This window comes from Haliotis rubra, unplaced genomic scaffold (genome assembly GCF_003918875.1).
Source record: "Haliotis rubra isolate DU_JTF1 unplaced genomic scaffold, ASM391887v1 Scf7, whole genome shotgun sequence".
Lineage (NCBI taxonomy): Eukaryota > Metazoa > Mollusca > Gastropoda > Lepetellida > Haliotidae > Haliotis > Haliotis rubra.
In genome coordinates, this window is record NW_025767412.1 from 1864546 (window position 1) to 1892523 (window position 27978).

Below are 27978 nucleotides of genomic sequence, written 5' to 3' on the forward strand. Positions count from 1 at the left end.
TCCTGCAAGTCATGTACGAAATCATTGCTGATTTCCCCCTCCCAATGTTATATTAGTGAAGTTACAATCATCTTCGCGCTGTTGTCGTGGAACTGGGTTAAGATTTCCAGCTTGAGCAGTGCAAAGCATTACCGAACAATGAGGCAATCAGAATGTATCAGTTTCGCCCCACTTTGCACAAAATCAATGTGTGCTGGACCCCTGTAAATATATCTTATGTGTTTTTAACGACAGTACCCATTACTACTGAAAAACTCGCTTATAAAAGACTTGTATGCTGTTGGGTACAGTGAAGGAACACAAATTAATATCGATAGAACCACGTTTTTGGAAAATATTTATTTCCTTGATCAGTTGTTTACATTAACATACACCGGTATAAAATAATTTACAATGTAATATCATAATATATACAATGAGTATACAGGGCGGACATAAATATATTTTACACAACACCGCCAAATAGGCAGAATATTGTTGACTGCGGCGTTGCACAACAAACAACGTGATGAAGTGTCACAGGATTGTCACTGACGGTGCCAAAAACATTATATTATAGGTTCGCTAGTTGTTTTTTACCTCGAAGACCACAACCTCTTATGGATGAGTCGTGGATATGCCTGGAAGAATCAATTGAAAGGATTTCTCATCTTACATTATTTACGATGTTTATGTCAGTGATTGTCAGTTCTTAAAAGTGGAGCAAAACTACAATCACGGTGTTAATTATGATAGGTCTTTATGATTTTGAAGATTCTTCACCCATCCTGAAATGACATCGAGAAGGGTGAAGTAGGCCAGTGGTAAAGGTGCTGGCTGGTCTCGCCAAACACCTGGGTTCACTTCCTTGCATTAGTACCAGCGAAGCCGCTGAACCCCCCATTGGCTCCGCCAACGCAAAAAAAATCTTCAATGAGGTCTTAAGTCTTTTCAAAAGGGGGGAAGGGGTTCGAACCCCAGACACACACCCCTTCCCCCCTTCTCTGGATCCGCCAATGAGTACTATGTGTAAAGGCGATTTATGGTCCCACAAGACCTTTCGCTGCAATATGGCTGTGAGCACATTGCTATTAGCGATGTACCGTAAACAACGCTTATAACGAATTGACGGATATAACGAACTGGGGGTTCTGTTGTTGTTTTCTGTCCCAACCACAGTATATTTTATTCCTAATGCGTGTAACGAACTACGGTTATCCTGAACTATAATTAGTGATCCCGTTGAGTTCGTTATAACCGTAGATTACTCTCATTCACCACTTTACATCACTTACTCTATCCTATCTTACAATTAAAGTACCTCAAATTATTGGTCCATGGCGTTTTGAAAAATGCTAACGTACCAAGAAATGTATATCCGACAAGCTCCTTTCATCAAAAGGGTGTAGCGTAATACACACACGTTCTGATATAAGGCATAAGCTAAGCGTAAACATTCTGGAGGTCGACTGCCAATATGGCGATTATTCTTGTCCTTGTGGTTTTTGTTGTGCTTTCAAATTGTGGTGTACACGGCTACACAGTTGACCCAATAAGCCTACATCGTGTTTTGTAAACCGCCCCAAGCTACAACTTTATATCACAGTTCAATATCACTAGACGTGGAGTACATGGATTGCACTTGGGTCTGAGGTGCTGTAGGTATGCAGGTCATAATATGGTGCAGGAGCTTGACTTCTTGGCCCCCTTCTTCCACCTGTCCTGGACGATGTCGTGGCGGTCGCCCAACAGCTCCATCACCTCGGTATGCCCTTTGTCCGACGCCATGTCAAACGCCGTCTTGCCGAGCTGTAGGGGTATCAATGGGTAAAGTGAAGGTTTGGTTTATTTGGTTACACCACAATATTCAGCAATATGACGGGTATGTGTAAATAATCGAATCCAGTGATGGGCATCATGAGCACAGATCTTGTAATCGGGTCGCAATGACCTTCATGAACCACGTTGGCGAGTCTGACACGTGACCTGTTAGTCGCCTTGCAACAAGGACACGTGGTGGTAAAACATGAATAGCGGTCTTGAATCCAACTCGCTAAGCGTAACGTGTCATTATATAGCTGAAATATCGCCCATTTAAATAACAAATAGAACAACCATCCACACTCTCGGTGACTGAAATCATACAGTACACACTTTATATGGTATATAAGAGTATAACGCCATCTCGGTTGATTGGGCAAGTTTAGTTCAGCAAGGAATGCCTTTGGTTTTGAATCTACCCGTACAAGGACCTACCAGCGTCTTCTTGGTCTTGTCAGCACCATGTTCCAGTAGGAATTTCACAGAGTCGACCCTGTTCTTCTCCGCGGCCAGGTGGAGAGGTGTCGTACCAAGCTGTAACGTACCAGGGTGTGCTAAGCGTTAACGCAGTTTAAAGGTCACACACACTAAACGCCAAAAGAAACGTTACCCTTCTGCCTTAGTGGACGTCCACTTCTTGGTCTGTCTACGGTGACCCCAGTCTGACTGAAGCCCTGAATAAGCCTCATAACCGTGATACAGCGGCATCCGAGGGCGTTGGCAACAGCATTGTACGTCGACCCCATCTGCACCATCCCAATGGCTCTTTCGCTTTTGTCAGCTGTTAATCGTGGCATATTTCTCGTACTTGTGTATCATATCATGTATTCTAGGCTCTCTGCATACCCTATAGAATCATTCCACGTGTGAAATGGATGCAAATACTGCTTGAATATTGCTGCGTTTTGGCGACTGATATTGCTATGTGTACACAGAAACCGGAAAAATGTTACTTTGCAAGCAAATATGTTAACAAGGATAATTTTAGATGTTCCTAAACACTTTTTCACAATACCAAAGACACGTTTTACTTGTTTTCACTCATGCAAATCAGCAGAAAATGTTTTGAAAGACTGGAATCATAGGAATGATTATTTTACAATTTTACAAATTCTACAAAAGTTGTTTCTTGTTTTAATAGTTGAAAAATGGTGCCTTTAAATGCTTTATCTTTGTCTCAAAGCAGAAGTATATTTCAACCTTTCTTTTGGACATTTAAATCACTGTTGTTGGTTAATTTCGGCATGGACGAAAATAGGACAATTTAACTCTTCTGAAAAGGATGCATTTCACCTAAATATGAATGCATTTGAGATTTTTGTTTCGTGATTTGCATAAAGCTTTCTTGTAAACTAATACTTTCTAACATATCTTTGATAGTTTTTCAGTAATTCATTAAGGTAGGAGGGTAACGTTTCTTTTGGCGTGTAGTGTATACTCTAGGGGGGTACAAATGCATAAATCATTTATTGGCATCGTTATAAATCAAACCCTGTCATTAAACTACTCATTTCGACCCTTAATTAACTTAAATCGACCTTGTTGACAGCAAAATTGTACAAAACAAAGTTTATTCGTTCTTTAAGAATCATACGTTACAAAAGAACACTTGTTTGTTGTTTTACGCCGCACTCAGCAATATTACAGTTATATAGCGGCGGTCTCTAAAAATAATCGCGTCTGGACCAGCCAATCCTGTGATCAACAGCATGAGCATCACTCTTCGCAATTAGGCCTTGTGTCAACCAAGTCAGCGAGCATTACCACCCGATCGCGTCAGTCGCCTCTTGCAACAATCACCGGTTGATGTAGACCAATTCTAACCCGGATTGTCACGGGTCTAACATAGAATCAGGTCGTAATTATGTTACTCCATAACGTCATGCTGTTGATCACTTGATTGTCTCACTCACTCAACACTCTATAACGTAAACACAATCGGGTAATTTTCTTAACATATTCCGATACAATCAGGTATTTAACTAATAACTTTGGTTTACTATAAATACATTATGACCATTTCCTAAGACCAGTTACCAGCCGAAAGTACATGCGAGCACATGTAATGAATTATTTGCAACATTTTAATTATTTTTTTGGGTTAGACACAAAATTTTCGCATTTCCCACTGAGTAGTGAGCGAGTTTAGTTTTACGCCGCACATAGCAATATTCCAGGTATATGGCGACGGTCTGTAAATAAATGAGTCTGGACCAGACAATCCAGTGATCAACAGCATGAGCATCTATCTGCGCAATTGGGAACCGATGTCATGTGTCAACCAAGCCAGCGAGCCTGACCACCCGATCCCGTTAGTCGCCTCTTACGACAAGCATGGGCACTGAGTGGTGAGGTATGTCATAATATCCCAAGTAGTCATACAGCTGTAACGAGTTCAAGTTCTCCTTGTGACGGTGTTGTAGTTTGTAAGCGGCGTATATATAGAATTGTTAGAAAGAGAGACACTTAATTTTCATCTATCTGAACAGTCAAACGTCATGGGTCAATTAAATATTCATTAGGAAGCAAGCCGTACAGAAGTATGAAGATTTGATCAAGGAAATATCTTTGTCATTTGTCCCCAGCATTCCAGAAGCAGTTGTTATTCTATACACCTGAGGAACGACGTTCCTGGTATGTTTAGATGCCCAGATATCTGTCCTTTTTCCTCACCCCTTTGACTACAACGTTGACATCGGCGCCTGCTTCCGTCAACGTCTCCAACAACTTCTGCCTCTCGTCAGAGTCGTCCTTCAACACGGCCTGGTGAATTGGATACAGCCCGTCCTGGAATGTACATACGTAACGTTACATCATCTGTTCTCTGGTAAATGTAAATATGGAACGATAATTTCGCCATGTGTGTTGGGTCTGGGTCGTAATGTACATACGTTACGATCATTTCGCCATGTGTGTAGGGTCTGGGTCCTAATGTACGTACGTTACGATCATTTCGCCATGTGTATAGGGTCTGGGTCCTAATGTACGTACGTTACGATCATTTCGCCATGTGTATAGGGTCTGGGTCCTAATGTACATACGTTACGATCCTTTCGTCATGTGTGTTGGGTCTGGGTCGTAATGTACATACGTTACGATCCTTTCGCCATGTGTGTTGGGTCTCTGTCGTAATGTACATACGTTACGATCATTTCGTCATGTGTGTTGGGTCTGGGTCCTAATGTACATACGTTACGATCATTTCGCCATGTGTGTTGGGTCTGGGTCCTAATGTACATACGTTACGATCATTTCGCCATGTGTATAGGGTCTGGGTCCTAATGTACGTACGTTACGATCATTTCGCCATGTGTATAGGGTCTGGGTCCTAATGTACATACGTTACGATCATTTCGCCATGTGTGTTGGGTCTGGGTCCTAATGTACATACGTTACGATCATTTCGCCATGTGTGTAGGGTCTGGGTCGTAATGTACATACGTTACGATCATTTCGCCATGTGTGTTGGGTCTGGGTCCTAATGTACATACGTTACGATCATTTCGCCATGTGTGTAAGGTCTGTGTCGTAATGTACATACTTTACGATCATTTCGCCATGTGTGTTGGGTCTGGGTCGTAATGTACATACGTTACGATCATTTCGCCATATGTATAGGGTCTGGGTCGTAATGTACATACGTTACGATCATTTCGCCATGTGTGTAGGGTCTGAGTCGTAATGGACATATATGATACGATCATTTCTTGTAAAGGTCTTGCCAACGCACCTCATTCGGTTTGTTCACGTTGCCATCGGTCTCACGTGTGTCCTCCAAGGCTTCCATCACCACGTGCTGAAATACATGTATTGTAAAAATGTTAAGGAGAATCTGTCTGTAAAAACATGGCCACAGAGAATACGTGTGTTGTTTCCCGTCATTTGAAACGACTGGATAGTTAAGGCGGCTGTGCTTCCTTGTAGCTACACATAGTGGTTGATTGTATTCGTGTGACACCGCACGTTTCCAGCAATGTAATAGCGAGCTGTAAAAATCAAGTCTGAACAAAACAAAGCAGTGGATGATCTCGTTATGCCCACAAAATCAGGGGACCATCTGATCTCTTCTGGTCTTACGAGCATAGGTCATTGTGGACCTGTTTTAATAGGGAGTCACTACAAACAGCAGCAAGTGAAATTCCTGTGTGACTAACGTGAAGATGACGTTTTTAGTCTCAGTATATGCTGCAAGTGACAAGAGGCTTAACTAAAGACATGCCTAAGACGTGTGGTATTACGTGCTCAGACAATCGATTATATTAGAGATATTTCTCTACTTTACTGATCTCGTAGGATGAACTGAAAGTCGTTATACAGCTGAAAAGGTCTTCTCGCTTGATGACAATCTAACCAGCATTAAACTGTGCTATTGCTGAGTTAGAGTTGGTTTCAGTATATGACCCGTTGACAACCACTTTGGGTGTGTTTTGAATAGTTTTTTATCAATTATAGAATTATCTGCCCAGCTAGAAGAATGTCGTAGTTATGTAGAGGTTTGTGACACCACTACGATCGGTTAATACTAACATACACGGGCCATATTCGGGATACAAACCCACAACACGCGGATCCGCGAAAGGGAAGCAATTACGTACAACAAATTATTGAAACACAGCAGACCACACGCCCCCAAATACACAACACTCAGACACAAATGAAAGGTATTCAAATCGGGGAAAGCGTCTGGGGCTGTCACTCGAAAGAATATAATTCATAGTAACTGGTCTTTTAGAATATGTTCAGAAAGCAAGTAGGATAAGCCGTTTAGGTAGAACTACAATCATACATTAATATCTGCAAAATAGGTTAGTCTAACATATCATGAATAAACGAAAAGTGCATCACTTCTACATAAATAAATATCGTGCATCACGTTGTAAACAAAAACAATTATACAAGAAGACAAAGTCATCAATATCCCCCGCAATGGCAAAATACTCTTCATGATTATGTTTACGAGTTATGATTATGTCAAATATTTAGGTGTGTATATAGAAAAGTGGAAGGAGAGTATTGAAAGGTTTTTAAAGTTCTGCTCCAGAAAGGAGCACTATCACCAATTTCAGTCTATGTCAAACTTGTTGCCATGGAAATGCCAAAAATATTTTATTCAGAATTCCAAAACTACCAAAAGGCACCAGTACACCACCAGATCTATGTATGTGCCAAGTTTGGTGAAAAAACATTGAACGGTTTTAGAGTTCTGCTCCGGAAAAGAGCACTACCACTAATTTCAGGCTAAGTCAAACTTGTTGCCACGGAAATGCCAAAAATATTTTATTCAGAATTCCAAAACTACCAAAAGGCACCAGTATACCACCAGATCTATCTATGTGCCAAGTTTGGTGAAGAAATATTGAACGGTTTTAGAGTTCTGCTCCGGAAAAGACAAACGTGCACGGACGGACGTACGCACGCACGCACGCACGCACGGACGGAGTCCATTTTAAAACCCTCGCAAAACGCGTTGCGGGGGGTAATAATAAGTACAGTATATAATTTATTATGCATAGACAGTGCATTCTTCTACATAAATAAATATAGTGCATCACACTGTAAACAGAAAACATGCTTTCAATTTAACTACAGTATATCATATATTATACAAAACAGTATGTGCAATGCTGCTACAAAATAATGTGCAGCACACCAGATCTAATCAGATCAAATATAAAACACATACACCATTTATTAAGTAAGTGTTAATTACTCTGTTACAAATATTCAGAGGTCCTTCCTTTTCAGTAGAAGAACCCAAACAAAACACACGGAGTGAGAAGGTTAGACGTCGCAGGGGGTTATTCATATGCACCATACTCACTTCCGGTTCCGGTGATGACATTGTTTCCGGTTTGGGAACCGGAGAAGTACCTGGCACTGGTTCCGGAGATTGCTCCGAACTACTCTCCGGCAATGGAGTACCTGGCACTGGCACTGGTTCCGGAGATTGCTCCGAACTACTCTCCGGCAATGGCTCGGGACTCTGTTCTCCTTCCTATATTACGCATGCAGTGCTGTATTTTATTTGAGCTAACTGTATTGTGAACACCTTGTGTTTCACATGAAGTACTGTATGGTTTGTTCATCATGCATAGATTACATGAATCACAGAGGATATTGAAAAGATTCTTAATGGAGTTCCCTATCTTAGCACTGTATTTTGGGGATTACCCAAAGAAATTACCCAGACTTTCCAACGAGACTACTGAAACATTTGTTGTCGGTCTACAAAATACTCTTACGGATATGATGTGTTAAAATTGCTTGGTTTTGTTTTTACGAAAACGGTTTGGTATCAACAGGGTATCATTCAGGAACATCTAAGACTGTTTGGGGGACGAATCCACTACCACGTACCACTAAACCTATGGTTCTGAAACTAGTTGACAATAGAAACCTGATAGGTACACGATTGATGTTCTCCTCGACTCTTGTTGTAAATAGGTGCGTGAAGACAAAGATTTGGAGTAATTAGTGCCTCTGCCGACACTGACCTCCTGTCATGTTAAGGCCCTTTTAGTCTTCATTAATTATCAGTCTGTAAAGTTTGATGTAACAATTTGGAAAGAAATCGATCACCAACGTTGGACTTTGAACCATCCAAAAAGGACAAAGCCATATGAAAATGCATTCAACACGGACCAATAGTGCAAGGATCTACCACTTTTAATTGTTAAATAATATATATTTCTGATCATGCTTTGTATTTAGCCCCTATTAAGATTATTGTTACGAGGGAACCGTTTTTAAGACCTTGACTTTGGTTTACAGTTTTTTATTTTGTTCAAATTTCGAACGAAAGGTTTTGGGGCAAATCCGTAAGTCAAGTTACTACAAAGAAGATTTAACTTGTTTTACCTTGACGTGTTCCGACTTGGACTTGTTCAACACCGCAACAACATCGCTGTATTGCCTCTCCTTGGCTAGCGTAAGTGCGTCCTTGCCATCCTAGTAATAATCATAACGTTTTACTGATCATCGCGATGATGATAATATGATGATGATGACGATGATGATGATGAAAAAGCGACAAAACCCTTAAGTTTGCATAATAATCATAAGAAATGTCTGCTAAAAGAGTCTATTGTACGATACTGGCCATATCAAAAGCAGGCATTCCCGAATCACTACCTGATGATGTCAGGTGAGCGTATCCTACCTGCCGGTGAACCAATGACAACACATTGGTACGTTCGAACTAAATATATGAATTAATCACAGCACAATTACTCGGAGGTGCATTTGTTCAGTTGGAGTAGTTCCTACCAGATCTTTAAAGGTGACATCGGCGCCACACTCAAGGAGAAGATTGACCACTTGCATCATCTGGCCGCTCTTGCGAAGATCCTCGTTCTTGATGGCCAGGTTAAGAGCACTGTCGCCTTCCTGAAATAACTCTCCGATTATCTTGGGGTCACATGGCATTGGCACGACTAAGGAAACGGAGAAATACGGACCCCAGCGAAAACGGACCCCAAAAATCGAGAAAACGGCCACCGCGCTGGAACGGCGTCCGAACCAAGAGAAAACGGTCCCTGTGCCTAGAGAAAACGGCCAACATAGTTGCACCAAGATCAAAGGAGATTATATGATTATATATATCCTAAATAATAGAGATTTACTTCATTGCGGATAAGATTTAAAAAAGTCATTGGTTGTTTTCATTCGATATCCATAGCGGTTTAACCTTTGAAGATTGATTGGTTGTTTCGATAGTTCGATGAACAAACCAATTTGATGATTGATAGATTTTATATTGACGAGCGGATTAGTAGACTAGTTCTTGATTCTGCCATGTCCTAGCTGTCACAGACAAAACTCAATGTCTTGTTTTATTGACACCTGTGTGTCTGCCTGCCTGTCTGCTAATGGCAATATTCAATACACAACTGCGATCACTGACCACATGCAATTTGAACTTAACACCAATCAGGCTATACACCATAAACAAAACGCATTGATTTATGGCCCGAGTTCGGTCTCTGTCACATTATGTAATTACACAGACAGGCAGGTGTGATACTTGAACACATGACATGTTATGATGTCTGTTGATTGCAAAATGTTATACACAAAAAATGAGCATGTATTTACAAAACATAACTTTCTATATATACACACACAATTAGCCGTGAAGGCGGCATCTGCTAATGAACCAGCCGTTACACTTGAGTGCACATCCACCCGCTCTGACTGGGTTCGGTATCCCGGCTGCTTCGTTTCGAGGGAGGTAAACCCAAGTACAAAATATTGCACTTTTGATTTGCGATTATACGCTTATAATTTTGTTTATTTGTTTTTTTCATAATCAGCAATGCATATTATATGTCATGAAGAAGTGATAATTGTGTTATAATTATGTTTGATTTTTTGGTTGCATGTGACCTTTAAAGATTCCGTCTATGTTTGTCTTTTAAATAATATCAAGTCTACAGTTTAGCATGTACACTGGTTGTGTTATGATACTTACATCATCTCGGAGATCAACATCCGCCCCAGCGGAAATAAGCATGTCCAGCACGCGCATGACAGGAAGTGTACATCGAGTGAGTGCATAGTGGATAGCGCCGGCGCCATACTGAAGACACACATATCAGACAGCATTATGGCAATAGTTGTAACCCGTACATTACGACAACAAACACTTACATATTGCATGTGAATTTTAAATACAAGAATATCTAATCGTGGAGACAGTTACCTTGATAAGGTAACTCAAGACGTACGTTTTCTCTTTCATCAAGAATATGAGTTATAGACAGTTTCCTGATTTTTGACATGCGACATATCTTTCTGCATTTGTTTCTTGTCCTTTTCCACAATAAAGCGTTCTTTTATAACATAAGCAATAACCTGACACTGACTGAAATATATCCTTACGTCTCCCATATATAGATGAGTGAACGTGTCAACAGGTTGTAAGGCATCGGCGCGCTCTATACTGTTGCCATGACGACGCCTGAAACTACTCCCTATCAGGTATGTTGTGTATTGTAAGCGTACCTTGTTGATGTAGTTGGGATCTGCACCCTTCTTGATGTACTCCTTCATAGTGTCCTCATCGCTCTCCAACACTGCCTCGTTCAGGATGGGCTGCAACACGGACGCCAGGTACAAACTGAATATTGTTTCACTCCATAGTCTACAACATTCCAGCCATATCGTCCTGAATTATGTAAATAAGATACTCTTGGTCAGGTGGTTGACCGGTGGTTGAGTGCATGAGCAACGGTCACAAAAAGGGGGGAGGCGCACCCCACCCCACCACACCCCACCACACCCGCCAAGTCTGATTAGTTTGTTAGTACGTTCTTTAAAGCCGCATTCGGCAACATTCCAGCTGTATGACTGCGGGATGTGAATAATCGTGTCGGGACCAGACAATCCAGTGATAGATTCTATAATCATTGCCGTCGGGAACGTAATGAATCAGGTCAACACGCCTTCCTATCCGAACTCTTACGTCACTTCTTACGAACTTGTTCTGACCCGGAATCATCTGGGGTGACGGGTAATTTCATTCCTCCAGTTGCGTTATGGTCAGTCGGGGATAGGAGTGTATATGACTCATCAGTTAATGCTATCGTGCGTGAAACAATCCCAAATGAGCGTCAATCAATGAACATCTATTCAAGATCATCAATACAACAGTGAACTCGTCTACATCCCTGGGCTGATTGTCTGGTTCACGCCATCTGGTGTATTAAGGGATACGATGTCTGTAACGGGAAACTAACTGCCTTGCACGGGCTGACCAGATGGAAGAGGTGTGGTGAAAAGCAGCTTAACGTCACGTGGGTGTGTTTGTAGATGATTCTTCTTTTAAAGCCATTTTATAGGGTGGGTGAGTGAGTTTAGTTTTACGCCGTTTTAGCAATATTCCAGCAATATCACGGCAAGGGACGCCAGGAATTGGCTTCACACATTGTACCACTGTGGGGAATCGAACCCGGGTCTTCGGCGTAACGGGCGAACGCTTTAACCATTAGGCTACCCCACAGCCCCGGTTTTATAGGGAGTGTTACCAGCCAGATATACGTACATGCAGCTTACCATGGATACCCTACACAGTATACGACCGGTCCTCGTTTTATCCCCTCAATGACGAGATTCAGCCTGGGTAACAACAAGTACCATCTTTTAAAGCGTTTTGGTATGAAGCGGACGGAATCGAACCCCGACCCAGGGAAAGGGGCGTTGGAAAATTTCCCACTGGACCACAGGACCGGCGAGTGATTAGTGGTCCTGTCTGTACTTCACTGGTCCAAAATAACATTCGTAGATTTACTTAGAAAATTCACTGGCCACCATTACCACTGCAAACTTATCATTTAGTGGTCCTGGTGAGTTTTTATTAACCAGGGACCACAGGACCAGCATAAATTTCGCACACTGCGACCTAAAGCTCCGGGCAGACACCGTATCCTCTAGGCCACGGAGGCCTGATGTGAACGAAGATAGATATATCTCCACACATTTTAAACGGACACAGCTTCCCATTAAGATACTGTAACCCCGTTTTAGTTCTTCCGAACATTTATATCTCTTGGCGTGTGTCACGCTGTTGTCCATAAACTGTTACTTATTCTCATACGAGGAATTTCGACACTCAAAGTAGGAACGCCAACTCACAGCATACTTCTCCCCGTATCGTTCACGGTAGGAATTCTGCACCTCGTTGGTGCTTTTGGAACCGTCCAGCGTTGAGGCAACCAAGTCGTGGCCTTTGGCCAGTGCACAGTCATAGGCGGAACGGAGTCGCTGGAAAATATAGAAAGTGATAATGTTCTGCTTGACAATCAAAGGCATGTGTCATTTTTCAAATCATGATGGATAACCCTATTATAATAAATATAATATTATGACTCTATTAGTGAAATTTCAAACCATCATTTGTGTTGTTCTTTTACTTATCGATGTGTTGTTCTTCCGCTCTTGGTGCTTTAGTGTTGCCATAGCGACTGATTCTGGACCGCCATTGCCACGATACACATTTCCAAAGGCCAAATACTATATAGCCCAGACATGCTATTCTCCATTCTAAATCGTCATCACCACTGCATTGTATAATGACCTGTCTGCCCTCCCGTACCACTCAGCCCCTTTCATACATTACTGCTATTGTCTTATGACATTTATATTGAAGTTTATATAAATACTACGGTATTCCGGCTGCTTGTATAGGGACGGCCAAAGGCAGGATGTGACCGTCGTAGGAAACGCCGGAATTCCGCTCACCTCATTTAGGTCTGAGCCGGAAAGTAGTATACACTATGGGGCTACGGGACCAGGTCCCTCCCAAGGGCTCAATTTAAAAATTGAGCACTTGGGAAGTCCCTAATCCCGTAGCCCCATGACGTATACTACTCAACGTATTGTCGTACTTGTTACATATTAGCGAGGCGAGAGGTGTTTTCAGCCGAATGAAACGCAGCTCTCGGCAGTTCCCCCGAGCTGCCTTGCTACCATCTCGCTAGGACGTACTTGATGTAGGAGAAACGCCCAATATTTGTTTGTTTTACGCCGCCCTCAGCAACATTCTAACTATATGGCGACGGCCTATAAATAATCAAGTCTGGAAGAATCCAGTGATCAACATCACGGGCATTGATTAATGCAATTGGGATACAATGACATGTCAACCAAGTCAGCGAGCCTGTCCACCCGATCCCGTTAGTCGCCTCTTGCGACAAGCATAGGTTGCTGAGATCAATTCTAACTCGGATCGTTTCGACGCTGATGCCGATCTTACATGATTACCACATAAAACCGCCTAACACGTGTGTGGTGCTGACAAAGCTCGGAACATCATTAGGGCGAATCTTGGATTCGAACCATGATCATTAGTTCCTAACGCGTCTAAGGGACACAACTCTGTTAAGTCAAAAGTGGCGGGAGTAGACGACTGCGCCAGACACTGCCAAGTGAGATGCCCTACAGCCCGATGTTACTCGGTAATCCTTGACAGTATTTCCTATTGTCTGTGCGGAGCGCCACCTGACGTCTCCATGCGGGCAGTTCCTCTCACCTTATTGCGGATTTCAGCATCGGCCTTGCAGTCGATTAATTTGACTATGACGTCATAATTTTGAGGAAACTCTCCGTTTTCTACCGCTAGGTGGAGGGCTGTGTCTTTATTCGTCTCTGTCTGAGCATTCACGTCGACGCCATTGTTGACGAGGACGTCTATCACATCGATGACGTCAGTGCGGTCACTCAGTATCGCAACGTGCAAGGGAGACAACCCTTCCTGTTATCAATGCATAAAGACATTCAGTAAGAAAAATGAACACACATGTCTATGATATTGTTCGGTTGTTCGGATCTACTCTCTGCCCAAGCACCACCATTCCTTGACTGAAATATGAGTATGTTTTAACGCCGATTTGAAAGTGTTTGAATGATAAGTTTTGAAATGGCAAGATGACCCAAAGTGATTCAGGCAATTGAAGTGTACCATTTTGATGAAACTCGGAGCATGGTATTGTTCTGACAAACATGGAAACACATCCAATCATGGATTCTAATCGACGACCACAGGTTCCTGTCACGCTAAAGGGAAACAACTCTTACGGACAAACACCGCGCTTTGCATGCTTGGCCCATCACACAATAAGTGAAACGATGATGAGTTTTTCTTAAGATGGGGTTGCTTTTAAGGATGAAGTACCAACAACTCTATACATTCTTGTAAACCCGTGAAGGTCCGGGTTAGAATGAACCTTCAGTAACCCATGCTTGTCGTTACTAAACTCACTCACTCATACATTCTTGTAACATATTGCTGTTGTTGACAGTAACCATTAATTCTGCATTACAAGTTTAGGCGTCATCAAATGAAATGAGAAAAAAGATCAAGAGGAAAAGGTTAGGTGAACGCCACTTACGTAGAAATGGTCGTCTAGTTTTGGATTGCTGTTGAAGAAGTCCCGAATGTCGTCTAAGGATCCCAGCGCACATGCGCGATGCAGCGGTTCCTGTGAAGTGAATGGTCACGTCGTTATGTAAAGTGTTTATATGTTAAAGTAGAATATTTCTCTCACTCCGACTGCCCGAAGACAAATTTCTTGAAGGGAAAGTGTTATTCACTGGGTGCAGTTCCACAAAGCGACGTTAGTACAACGACTGTCGTATGTCAGTGTTACAACATAGGAGTCAGGAACATCCTAGAGCTAGGGGACCGTTCATAATTCATGGCTACGGTGTGTGTGTGTGTGTGTGTGTGTGTGTGTGTGTGTGCGTGTGCGTGCGTGCGCGTGCGTGTGTGTGTGTGACCCATTTTGTTCTGGGGACGTAGGGAGGTCATCAATTTTGTACACATGCATCTAGTGGAGGGGGGGGGGTCAGCAGTTTTGTACATAGAAATATTTAAAAATTATGCTTAAAAAATATTGGAAGGAGAAGGGAGGGTCATTGATTTTGTACATGACATGCAGGGGGTCACTTACTTTGTACATAAATTGTAAATTCATTGTACATGCTTCTCCATAAAATTATCATCAACCACCCCACCCCCCCCCCCTCCTTGGCCATAAATTATAAACGGTCCCTAGGATCGTTTTGTGGATCGTGACCTTGTTTCATTTTTAAGCCCATGGGTTACATTCTTTTCTGTTAATGATCAGCATGTTGTAATTTACGGTATGTGTTGAATTGAGTCACTTTCTGAGAGTAACCTGTAACCATTAACTGCTTCTTAAAAGCTATGCATAACAATATGGCCAGTAAATTGGAGAAGTGTGGGGGTTAATCAAATGTGCTGGGGCTGCCAATAATTCAGGGCCAATGCTCCTTTAAGTGTACGTGTAACACAGATATACTCATGGAAACGAATAAGGGAACACAGGAAAGTACAAATGTTCTTTTTTTCTTTTCCAGTGTTCTTCACAAGGTATGTATTGCACTGTGGGTGAAAATCTGAGAATAAATAAAGGAACCATTTGTTATGAAGAGCTTATGAAGCAGAGAATTGGGAGCCATGAAGACGCATTGACACTTACACGTACAGCAACAAACTTTGCAGCAGTATCACGCTAGCGATAAATTTGGTAGAAGCAGTGTGCGAAATAGTTCCAAGATTTTGCTAGCCAGTCGGGCTAGCTATGCCTGACTGACTGACTGACTGAGTTTGGTTTTACGCCGCTTTTAGCAATATTCCAGCAACATCACGGCGGGGGACACCAGAAATGGGCTTCAAAAAGCGGCGTAAAACTTAACTCACTCACTCACTTTGACGCCGCTTAGAACAGTATTCAGCTATATGAAGACGTTACGGGGAGGAGCATATAAACCTTTGGTGGAGGAAAACCAGGATAGGTCTGGAATAGCGTTAGAACAAATTTAGAAGTATCCGTTTCATGTCTTAATTCTACCATGACTTCAGTAAATACTGGATTGTGATTGGTTAACTAAAGTCATTCCGAGGTATATAACCACGTTATAAACCTCTGATCTTCCAACACAGTATTTTTTTAAGTGACACTTAATAACACGGTTATGGTAGATTGGAGATATACATACTCTGTTGGAAAATCAGAGGTATATAACGTAATTATAACAGTATATGTATCTCCTAATTATTTGGTAGAAGAATTAATATATCCATGGTATCGTACTGAAATATGGCTTGAGTGTGAGTGAGTGTGAGTGTTGTGCCCATGTGCGGAATCGAACCCAAGTCTTCGGCGTCATGATCTAACGCGTGGACCAATAACCAAGGAATGGAAGGATATGCTTGTTCATTTGGCCTTGTGTAGGGTTTGAACAGCTGACAGTTTTACACAACTGCTCATAGCCTGGGACAATCAAATAATTTACAGTTAAAATTACCGTTCTCATATTATCGGAAATGTCCATAATTATGTCTTCAGAAACGAGCAAATATTGTTTCATTGTATCCGGGAAACAGGTCCAGTGTTTATAACAGTACTAACACCTTCCGTTCACGCCATGTTGCCTGCGCTCGTTCAGGTGTATACAGTGCCCCGGACTATTGTACTGGGCCGCTAACATGTAGCGATCACACAGGTAGACGATAGACCCTGTCGGTTATATGGGCAGGATACATAGACACACAATGAGGGACACCTACATACTGACCTAGATTAGGAGATTTATGTTAATTGTATACTGTAATATACCGTTATAGGACGGACGTAATGAACACTGTAGTATTAAAAAGAGGGTTCGTGGAGTAGGGGAGAGTGGGGAGGGAATGAGGGATTATTGAGAGAGAGGGGAGAAGGTGGGTTTCTGAGAGAGTAATAAAGAGTGAGACACACGCAGAAAGCCTGCCAGGCATTTCCCGAACCGCCATTATTTTTTGTCGCCTGTTTCCATTTCTACAAAGAGCGGGGATCCTAAATGAAGCAAGTCTAGATTTCCATCACGGTCCGAATCTCCAACTAACTCGTTTACAGTTTAAATGTTGTTAATCGTTTTTATCAAAACAATATAAATTCAGTGACTAAGCGTAAGTCTTGTAAGCCGTAAGCCAAGTATAGGTAACAGGTATTTCTCGCTGATATTCTATATTGCTTCCTAAGCCCTTATTTACTGATCACCTCATACCATGTATAATAAGATCTCGCACACTCTGTGATCTCAGGCTCGAAAATAGTTCCACTTTGACCATTCAAGATGGTATGCTATTGCCTTATATACCCTACCCATAAATCTAATCATTAATAAATCAAATCGAATTAGTAGAGGCTCGCAACAGTGGTAACGTTCGTACACAAATAGTCGTTGTTCCGCCAGTCTATAACAGCATAAAACACAGTCTCTGACATAACAAAATACCTATCTAATCCGTCGTTGAATGACAGAGTATTAATACTACAAGTGGCTGACAAATAAAACAGGTTCCGTGTCGCATTGTCTTATCAGCACTAATGTGATCGTTCAGCTGTATACGACCAGACAGGGTTGCCTACTTACAACTTGGCTGTTACTGTCATCCTCAAACTGTACCCGTTTCGTCATTTCTGTCATTTCCACGAGCTGTTGGGATTATATCACTCCACATTGCACGTGAACAGTCCCAGATCTTTCAAAGTGTCATTTTGAAGTCTTTGGAATATGTCCATATTGGTTCCTTCGCGTGGGCTCGGAAATTAAACCCAGCCAGCACATGTGCGTGCTGATTGCCTGTATGATTCGTGGTGGCTACAATGCCTTATCAAGTACTGACGGGGCTCTGTATGGGTGAACAATGGAACTGATCTCTGAACCCAGACTATGGTATAACTCAGTTAATTATATTCTTATGACATAGTACCCTGCCGCTTACCAGACAGCTAGTCAATAATAAATCAATGACATGTTCTTTTTAATTAAAAATATATGTAGTTGCAAGCTCATGTTCTGTTTGTTTTAGGGCCAATGTGTGTTTAAAGAAATGATTATACTGTCGGAAGACTTGCTGGTACAGGTTTAGCTGGGAATAATCGACTCCCTATTATCAGTTATTGATCAACTATTTACCGATCAACCAATACGGGTTGCCCAAGATATCAAAACATATTTTATGTTATTTATGTTTTACCGTCTTATATTATTTTTTATGACCATAATGGCCTTTTTAAGATGCCCCTTTAATGGATTAACCGCTTGAACGATGGGACGGGACCGGGTGTACAGATCTGTGCAACCCTGACAGGGCCCCTCCAACCCGCTACCGTCCTAATGGATAAACGGGGGCGTGAGTCGAACACGCAAATCTACTGGTTGCTATGATCAACAATCTCGACGGCAGCTAGAAACACGATCAGTGTGACGGACGGGAGCCCACTGAATAGGATTAGCCGTAATCCCAGTCTCGCTTATTGAAAGCAAACCCATGTCTTGTTTATTAAGACACATTAGACTCGGACAACTGACAATCTCAGTGCGTTTTGCTGTCCAACTAGAACGTGAGGCTCAGCTCTTCACGACACATAACATATGACGCTATTTATGCTAATAGCTACTGCTACAACAATACTCCTACAACGGTTTTGTTTTATCGAGCAAGGGCTCACCAATCTTCCAAACAGATGGCGATGATCTTTAAAAATCGAACTTGGGCCAGACCACCCAGTGATTGACGTCATGAGCATCAGTCTAAGCAGGTTACGATGACATGCCTTTTACGACAACTTGCCGAAGACAAAATTCCAACCTGGATATTTACGGGGCTACTGCTTTTACTACTACTACTACTACTACTACTACTACTACTACTACTACTACTACTACTACTACTACTACTACTACAACTACAACTACTACTACTACTGCTGCTGCTGCTGCTACTACTACTGCTGCTGCTACCGCGACGGCTACTACTACTACTTTTCCGCTACTGCTGTTACCACTACTGCTACTACTACTACTGCTGCTGCTGCTACTACTACTACTACTGCTGCTACCGCGACGACTGCTACTACTACTGTTCCGCTACTGCTGTTACCACTACTGCTACTACTTCTACCACTTACATCGTTACTGCAAGCACAATCGCTACGCTACAGTGACAAGTTACAAACGTCTTGCTAAGGCTGGAGAGGCTGGTGTAGATGTGTATTTTAACAATACTAAATGCAGTGGGGTCGCCTTGTTACTATGGCTTCGCGTGTCACGCTGAAGGACGGGGTTCGATTCCCTGCAGTAACCCATTTCTGTTCCACCCACGGTGACATAGCTATACAGAAGGCGGGCTCAGAAACTCAGTCACACATTCACGTGCACTGTATTATTGCTGTCCCTGAAGTGACTTTGGTTATCAACTTTGAGTGGTCTAAATACTGCCGGTCTATACCAGCAGTGAATGCCTATTCTCAATACACGATGTTGTTTCCCATCCCCCACCAGCCCTGAATCTTCATTCTGACGTAAAATAATACATTTTAAAAATTCAATTCTCCCCGCCTATGTGGTAATTTATGCCCTGGAGTAATAAATACTAATATATTCTTAACACAAATACTCTTAACACAAATACTCTTAACACATCATTGGATGTTAAACGTTGCACCAAACAACAAACAGAATGTTGGTGGAGATTCTCATGTTAAGGCAGACTGACTGACTGAGTTTGGTTTTACGCCGCTTTTAGCAATATTCCAGCAACACCACGGCGGGGCACACCAGAAATGGGCTTCACACATTGTACCCATGCGGGGATTCGAACCCGGTTCTTCGGCGTGACGAGTCAACGCTTTAACCACTAGGCTACCCCACCGCCCCTCTCATGTTAAGGAGTAATGTTCGTCATAAAATATATTCAGATTAAACGGTGCGTGTTTCTGTAGAATTCCATCGTCATGGTATATATAATTAACTTGTTATCGCTCTTTATGGTCAGATATCAACAGCCAGGTTATATACATAGTACATATATGTTATCTGCGAAGCGCACATGGAACAGCGCTGTAGTGACGTCACTTTTAATACTTTCGTGTAACCATGAAAGGCAACATGAGATTTCAATATACTTCGTGGTGGTAACGAGGACAATGAAGAGTGTGATGAAGAGTGTGACAATAACAATGAAGAAAGTGATTCACTCACTACCAACCTCACATATCCAAAGGTTCTAGAGATGCAGAGGGAAATAAAACATTTTGCCATGGTGCAAAACTCACCTGAACTGTTGAACCCTGTGGCTACACTCGAAGCCAGTACAGAAACCCTGATTCTAAAACAATCACTTAAAGGTCAGTCACAGTCTTTGATGACTGATTTCTTCACAAACTGAAGCTTTTATATGCAAGTATGTAATAAACAAATGTACATGTACTTTGTCAGTGTTTCGTCTTTATACGCATTCATGTAACATGTGTTTCATGCACAATCGTATGTTCGTCAAAGGGAGATAACTCCATTAAAATCTGTGTACTTCGGACTACTGTATAATTCGGACTTTTTAGTCGGTCCCAAGCTTGTCCGAATTAGACAGAGTGCACTGTAATATAATACTGATAACACAAACAACAAGGCAAACAAACCGTCACTTTGGAAGGCTAGTATTTATTTGGCGGATGTTTTTAAGTTTAAAGTAATATCATTGTAGAATGTCAGGGACATGCAGGAACGGTAGTGATATTAAGCCTCTTCCTACTTGAAAAAAGACATTATCTAAATCGTATGATGCAAATACACCCGTTTGATAAGAACAAAACCCAACAACAATCATGCAGGTACCGTTGTCCGTTGAACATGTACTCTAACCGAGTGACGCCCACTTTATACTCAACGGACTATACAAAACATCTAGCAGTTTCTCCAAAACCCTGTTTAGCTTCATTGCACCCGGGTAAATATACCTTCGTGGACAAAAGTAAACAGAAGATACGGAGTAGTTCATTGAACTATTAATCAGTTAAGGTAAGTTGAGTTGAGTCAAAACAACGGAGATATTTGGAGGTTTGTCTACGAGAAAGAATAATCTGGAGGAGCTAAAGAGTAAAAACAATCAAAATTAGAATATACCACAGGCATATCGCATGCATGCACGCACGCACGCACACACACACACAGAGTTGTGTGTTCCCTTGTCTGACCCCATTCTCAAATAGACTTAAAATTACGGGAGACTTTACTACCTGTACACCGGTTGTGTCAACATTGCTCAATACCTGATGACAACCCTAAGCCTGTATGGACATGGGTATCAGTTATTTAGCTTTACTTTCTATCTCTCTACTTCCTTGACCATGTTACAGGTACGTTATTTTTGATTCTAACAGCACCTGGCCAATGTTGTTGTCATGTCAACTGACGGTCTCATGGCTGATTGCTTGAGAGAGGCAGTTGTGATGGGAATAAATGGGTCATCCCGATATCTGCCAAATCGTCCGTTATATACCGTATGTGAATATAAAAGTTGAATATTTACTCGCGTACTTACTTAACAATTGTAAAAGCACTGAGCTAGATTTGGTGATAATTTTGCAATAGGAGAAATTTCGTCTTACAGATAAACTCAGCTTTAGTCTAAACCGGTGTCATCTATATTTTTTGCTCATGAAATAGGTGTTTTGTCTTGAAAAGGAACACTCGCGTGTACAGAGCTTTTTAAGAAGTCTTTTATCATTTCTTTTACCTTTTTAGTTTTGTATAGTCGTTATTGATCACGTATAAATATTTTGTTAAATTGTTGTAGTGAACCAGGCGGAATCATGCTTTCCCAGGAGCAGTACGCCAGTTTGTAAGTGTTGCTCTATGTCCGTCTTGTGTGTTTGTTTGTGTATCCTGTGGTCAGCAATATACCAGTCATGTCATTATGGTCATTGGGTTGAACCAGTGGGCTACCACAACGCCACCATGTAAATGACTTAGCAATCTGAGACTTCCTTCAACCAATCAAACTGAAACGTAATTAAGCAATGCCTTTAAAATCCCTAGGATTAAACTGGTGCTGTTTGGGGCTGGCGTAATGTCTGCCGCTTGCCTCCGTCTATCCATCTCTCACCTATCATGGGCCAGCGTTCGAAATTAACGTCGGTCCTTTGGCCCGTGGCGGACTGAAAACCACTCGGACCCACAGCTTTTGTTTTCTGCAGGTCCTTATGGCCTTGTTTGCTGGGAATTACATATATTGTAGCTAAAATATAGGGCCTACACATTCTGATCAGGACCCACAAGCTTTATGGTTCTGGATAATAGGGCCTACGGGTTTTCAGGGTTAATGGCAAACTTAATGGCCTTAATGTGAATTCGACTGACACAATGGCTGCAAAACATGTGTAGGATGAGGAGGCGCGCGCATCTAATACCGAAATATTACACCTATGACCTGATTGATTGCGGTGGTTGTAGCGCGATACTGTTGATCAGATAATTGTGGCACTATTGGCAAGTTATTTGATTGAATAAAGTGATTCCTTGTTCATGTGATTCAGATCACCAGCTGTCGAGGCCATGTTGTAAGGAAACCAGTTTTAAAGGGCGCACTACAGTCCGACGTTTCCCCTGCGAGGACGACGGCGGCTGTTGCGGTGACTACGGCTCCCAGTACTGCTGCGACGTTCCCGTGTAAGTCAGCAAGGACGTTTGTTATGCCCTTTAACCACATTGGGGAGTCTCTGTAAGCTGATATGCAATTAATGTACATTGTGGACATCTGTCATAATTCCTCTGTACACAAAAAGCTGCCATCGAGCTTTTCATCTGCTTAAGTTTAAGAAATTCGTTGACATGTGGGCTCTCCGACCTCATTCCAGACGGTAGCCCAGTCTCTTGGCAAACTCAGTTGGGTCACACCAGAGCCGAGTGCACCTTTAAGATTTGTATCCACATTAAACTTGTTGAATTACGTATCCTATGATGAATTTGTGTGCGTTTGTGCGCGCACGCGTGCGTGCGTATGTGTGTGTTTATATGTAAGATCCTGATGGAAGATGCGTTGTTAGTTCCAGTTTGTCTGTGGGTCTGGGAGTTGGCCTGACTGTCTTCGTCCTCGTCCTTCTAGGTATCGTAGCTCTCGTCATCTACTGCTACCTGAACATCAGCTACCACAAGAAGGGCCAGGAGATCTACTGTGCCGCCTGCTGCAGGTGTAAAGGTCAGCAGGGTTAACTCAATATTCGACTGATGTTGGTGGGGTGTGAAATTGGTGGGATGTAGAGAGAGTGTGATGTAGGTGGGTGTAGAGAGGGCGTTATGTTGGTGGGATGTAGAGGGTTAACCAGCGTTTGGTGAGACAAGTTTTGCCGAGGATTAAGCAAGGATGAAGCAGATGAGACGACGATGCAGAGTGGATATGCTGAAAGTTTACGTATTTTGAGTTTTCACCAACAGTGTCAGGATAGACTTGTTGCGTGTTGCTAGGTAACTTTATTTAAAGAACCACTAAACTTTGTTTTTTTTGTTACTCTTTTAACCATTACATATGACAGATTTGTGGTTAGTCTTATGCGGAACACCAAATTTATTCTTTAAAAACTTGTGGTTAATTAATACCGAGCGATTAAAAGTGGCTAAAAAGTCGCCTGCTTCCCCTCTCGCCCGCCAACGAAACCACAGACAGGTTACGTAACTCTGTCGCCAGAGCACTGCAGTGACGTCATATGAGGAACGATTTTCAGTTAGGTGTATAGAAAGTGTGTAGCACGCTCATCATTTTGATGATTTCTCGACATCAACGACGACATGCCGAATCGTTGCTTTGTCGTCAATTGCTCCTAGGGGTCGGGTGATGGTGTCACCATGCACAGATTTCCACAGGACCCCGCAGTTCGTGCTAAATGGGTTATGTTTGTGAGTGCGAAGCGAGCGTTGTGGAAGCCTGAAACGATATCTTACTTGTGTTCAGATCGCTTCACGGAAGTTAAAGAATCAAAACTACTTACTAGTTATAGTAAAATATGTATATGATTGATGACCATAAAGATTTTCCATACGGAACTTGTAACATAACGATTTCTTCCTCGGAAGTGAGGTTGTGGTCGAAGTAACAATAATATTGTAAGTAGTATTATATTGACACCCACCTCGCTGCCAGGAGAGAAATTGTTATGTTATACGCTATGTCATGCAAAATCCTATTGGCCATCAATAAAATACATATTTTACTACCAGTAGAAAGTAGTTTTGATTTTGTAACTCGGTGAAAACAAACCTAAATAGCATTTATCCACAGACTGGCGAATGTTCCCGACAGGGCGCCGCCATTTTTTGAAAATCGTAAAGTCTGTTAGAATTAATGAGATTATAGTTTGTTTTCATCAAGTTAGAAAATCAAAACTACTTTCTACTCGTAGTTAAATATGTATTGGAATCATAACCAAAAGGATTTTGCATGACACAAGTTATAACATAACGATTTCTTCCACGGAAGCGAGGTGGGGGTCGAAGTCACAATACTGCGCGATAAATTTCTTGCTACATTCACATGGTTAATGTCCACTCACCAGTATGTAGATACTAGTCAATGTGCGTCTTTATATTTGGTCTTATAATCCTAATTAGTTTACTATCATACTTTTATGCATTTTGAAACTAAATAAAAAGCTGACGATCTGCTGATACTTATAGTGAATTTATAACAGAACTGTAATATCTAGACATTTTATAGTTTGCCAATGTGAATCATAATTCGCACACACACCCTAGTGTATGTTGTCTGTCTCATTACACTTCACGGCGAAAACAATGATTCTGTTGAATGCTACGACAAATGAATAAAAACAAAATGCAAATATTAAAATTAAAACAGATTAAAGTTATAGGAACAATATCAGGCCATTACCTTGTTTGAGGAATGTATCCATCAATATCCACAAAACTGTTCCAAATGATGTGTCTTTTAACAGTTTAATATACGAAAAAGTGATAAATCTTTTCAGGTATTGGTGTATAGTCTCATTGGTCACCCAAGATAGCACACCTGGCAACTAATTGCATAATGTCCGCCTTTCATTAAAAACAGTAATTTAGTTAGCCAATAATGGGCAATCAATCAATGTATTGCCGGTTAATCCTTTGAAAGAAGGACGTTGTTTTTACGCAGACACCGACACGGCAGAGTGTACTCAGTATAGATTAGTAAATCTACATACATAAACACTACCTTTTGACAAATCCGCTGTGTAAGATAAAAGTAATTAATCAATCAGCGTGTTATCGGTTAATCCTTTGATCGATGTTTATAATGTTGAATATTTACTCCAGACACAAGAAATGCCAAATGGGAACCTTTGTCGGGTAATCTAAGTGTGTTACCACTAATTATACCTGTTATAAATTCATTAACTGACCATCAAGTGAATGATGACAAATAACATGTGTAGGTTTATACCACCGAACACGGGTTACAACAAGGGAGTATTAATTGCTGTATTGCATGTGAAAACTTATGGGCCGACACTGTTTTGAGAATACAAACAGATTTTTACATGACATGATTAAATATCGAGGTAAAAAACACAGAAATGGGATCAATTTGGATCAGTCATTATACAAATAGGGCCTAACGACACCAATCAATTGTGACAGAAGCGTCTATGAAAACAAGTTGTAACTCGGAAACTAGGCAAAGCAGGAGACAAAATTAAATGCCAGTAGATTGTGAGAACATATAGCTTTCATTTTCCACAACAATTGTCACGATTTCAGGTTTATACAAGCCTGTAAACAAGATAATTTACCCCCTAAAATGTAGATGAATTCTGCATCGGCCCTCAAAGCTATTCCTCATATGACGTCACAGAGTCGCGCCGCTCTGATTGGTTGAAATTTCGTTCGCGGGTGAGAATTGTGCACTGTTGTCAAAAAAGGTCGATTTAAGTCAATTAAAGGTCGAAATGAGTAGTTTTAATGACGGGGTTTCATTTATAACGATGCCAGTTAGTGATTTATGTATTTTTACCCCCCTAGGGTTTATGTGACCTTTGCTTATAGGTCTTTTTGTCATTGATGTCTATATCTGACCGCACATTATAATGCAATTTGTATGTCAATTCCCACAATAGTTCGAGATTCAACGAAACCGGCCATGCCGTTCAGCAGCATCCCTGTTAACGTGAGCAACGTTGAGTCGACATTCGACACAGAGGTGTATGAACACCGCCACCAGCCCTACCCAGATCCAGACGTCTTCAAGACGCCAGTGACGCCTCAATGTCAGACCAGTCCAGACACAGAAAATCATATCCCGCCATCATACACGGATGCCGTGTCTCGTCCAGAAATATTCGTCACCTCTCGACAATTTCCGTAACCATCAAGTGATTCGGCTTGTCCCGAAAGTAGTAGCTATAGAGCTGGTTTCAAATGTTATAGTTTTCCGATAGGCGCAAGAGTCAAGGTGATGTTTGAGATCCACGAAGGACAACCATGACAAGTATCAATCACTGGATTGTGTGCTCCAGACTCGAATATTTACTGGCAGGACTGACTACTGCTGGAATATTGCTCAGTTCGGTGTAAACAACTAACAGTCTACCTCGTTTATCCAGCTTTGTGATACCCACCTCTATTTCAAAGTTGCTCTCTTCAGTTTATGACATCGAGGCGCCATATTGTTCTTCGCCTAGGAACCTACCTCATGAGGGCAGCATGTTCTCTGTGTGTTTCACGTAGTCACAGTGATGTAATGTTGGACCACAGGCAAACTGTAGCGCAAAAAGTGTTGCGCAACAAAGAGAAAATGACCAGTCTTCCTATAAGCGAACGAGGCGAGCAAACTTCCCTCGCTTCGGTTCGAAAAATATTTTTAATATCAAAATGAAATATCGGCACCATCAACTGTAGACACCCATTTGTGCTCTCAGATTTCCAACCTCATATTTAATAATTACTCACGTAAAACATATTTAATTCACCACGTTCTTCGCCTCCATTACCCCTGCCAGCTTCCGGTTCAACGATTCGATATTTACAGACCGCCGCAATACAGCTGGAATATTACTGTATTCGGCGTTAAACAACAAACAAACAAATAATCCGCCCGGGAAGTTCTCAACAGGGGAACACCCGACGCCATATTTGTGTGAAGTTGTACAACGACGGTATCAGGTATACTATCAAGTCAGCTTACAGTAACGACATTCTTTTAAATATCTCAAGCATGGCCGGGAAGAAAACGCTTGCGTTCACTGACATAATTTAAAGGGCCTAAACAATTACCCCTGTAAACATCCGATTGCTGAAGATATTTGCCCCCGCTTGTTGTAACAGGCGACTGACGGGATCGGGTGGTCGGACTCACTCACTTGGTTTATGCATCAAAACTGCATAACTGCTCAGATGGAAAAGTGCTGAGTATGAATAACAAGGGACCTCCCCATCTCCCACGCACACACACGCACACACGCACAGACAGGGAGAGAGATTTCTTCACACACAGGTTTTGCAATAATACAGTGTATATGTTAGAAAAAGACCATCTTCAAGCAGGAAGGAAGACCATGATAGAGTATGGAGATGCTGTTTCCCATCTTGTTGGACTTTAAAGTCAGTTGTGTATGAATCATCATTGTGGACATGATTGTGATCGTGATTAGTGCTTTATCAAATTCTTATATTTACGCAGTTACATAATGCTAAACATTGTGTGCAGTTATGTATTATGTATGGTTGTGATTAGTAATTTATCAATTTATGTATGCTGAACATAAAAATACAAATGATAGTCATCTTGTGTCTTTCTTTGCTTGGTCATCTCCTCCCCACCCTCCCCCACCATTGTCTTGC

General features: G+C 41.7%; 1 protein-coding gene and 1 long non-coding RNA gene across 5 annotated transcripts; one reads left to right on the top strand and one right to left on the bottom strand.

The window, feature by feature from the left end:
- Positions 1-320: 320 nt before the first annotated feature.
- LOC124258716 (ankyrin-3-like) lies at positions 321-17939 on the bottom strand. 4 transcript variants are annotated; one of them, XR_006893660.1, is made up of 14 exons: positions 17740-17939; positions 14688-14777; positions 13829-14050; positions 12433-12561; positions 10804-10893; positions 10271-10378; positions 9067-9186; positions 8659-8748; positions 7622-7795; positions 5531-5596; positions 4474-4587; positions 2236-2334; positions 969-1788; positions 321-926 (listed from the first exon to the last, which is right to left on the bottom strand). XR_006893660.1 is itself a non-coding variant. In XM_046692792.1 (13 exons), exons 1-13 carry the CDS (start codon positions 17791-17793, stop codon positions 1651-1653), a joined length of 1494 nt encoding a protein of 497 aa, XP_046548748.1. In that variant the 5' UTR covers positions 17794-17939; the 3' UTR covers positions 321-1650. The 4 variants fall into 4 exon arrangements, 3 of the variants coding, with proteins under 3 accessions (XP_046548748.1, XP_046548749.1, XP_046548750.1); XM_046692792.1 differs by having other exon boundaries at positions 321-1788; XM_046692793.1 differs by lacking the exon at positions 10271-10378 and having other exon boundaries at positions 321-1788.
- A 3481-nt stretch (positions 17940-21420) lies between these two features.
- LOC124258672 lies at positions 21421-27892 on the top strand. The gene is made up of 5 exons (XR_006893643.1): positions 21421-21506; positions 21947-21991; positions 22686-22818; positions 23196-23347; positions 26256-27892. It is a non-coding gene; the product is annotated as an uncharacterized LOC124258672 (long non-coding RNA).
- The last annotated feature ends 86 nt before the right edge of the window (positions 27893-27978 follow it).

Bases quoted from the DNA above. Each gene is read 5' to 3' on its own strand.
- LOC124258716 (XM_046692792.1), bottom strand. From the start codon at position 17,793: ATGACAGAAATGACGAAACGGGTACAGTTTGAGGATGACAGTAACAGC. The intron at 14,051-14,687 runs GTAAGTGGCGTT...CATTGATAACAG, and splicing joins AACTAGACGACCATTTCTAC to GAAGGGTTGTCTCCCTTGCA. The intron at 10,379-10,803 runs GTACGCTTACAA...GTGTGTCTTCAG, and splicing joins ATCCCAACTACATCAACAAG to TATGGCGCCGGCGCTATCCA.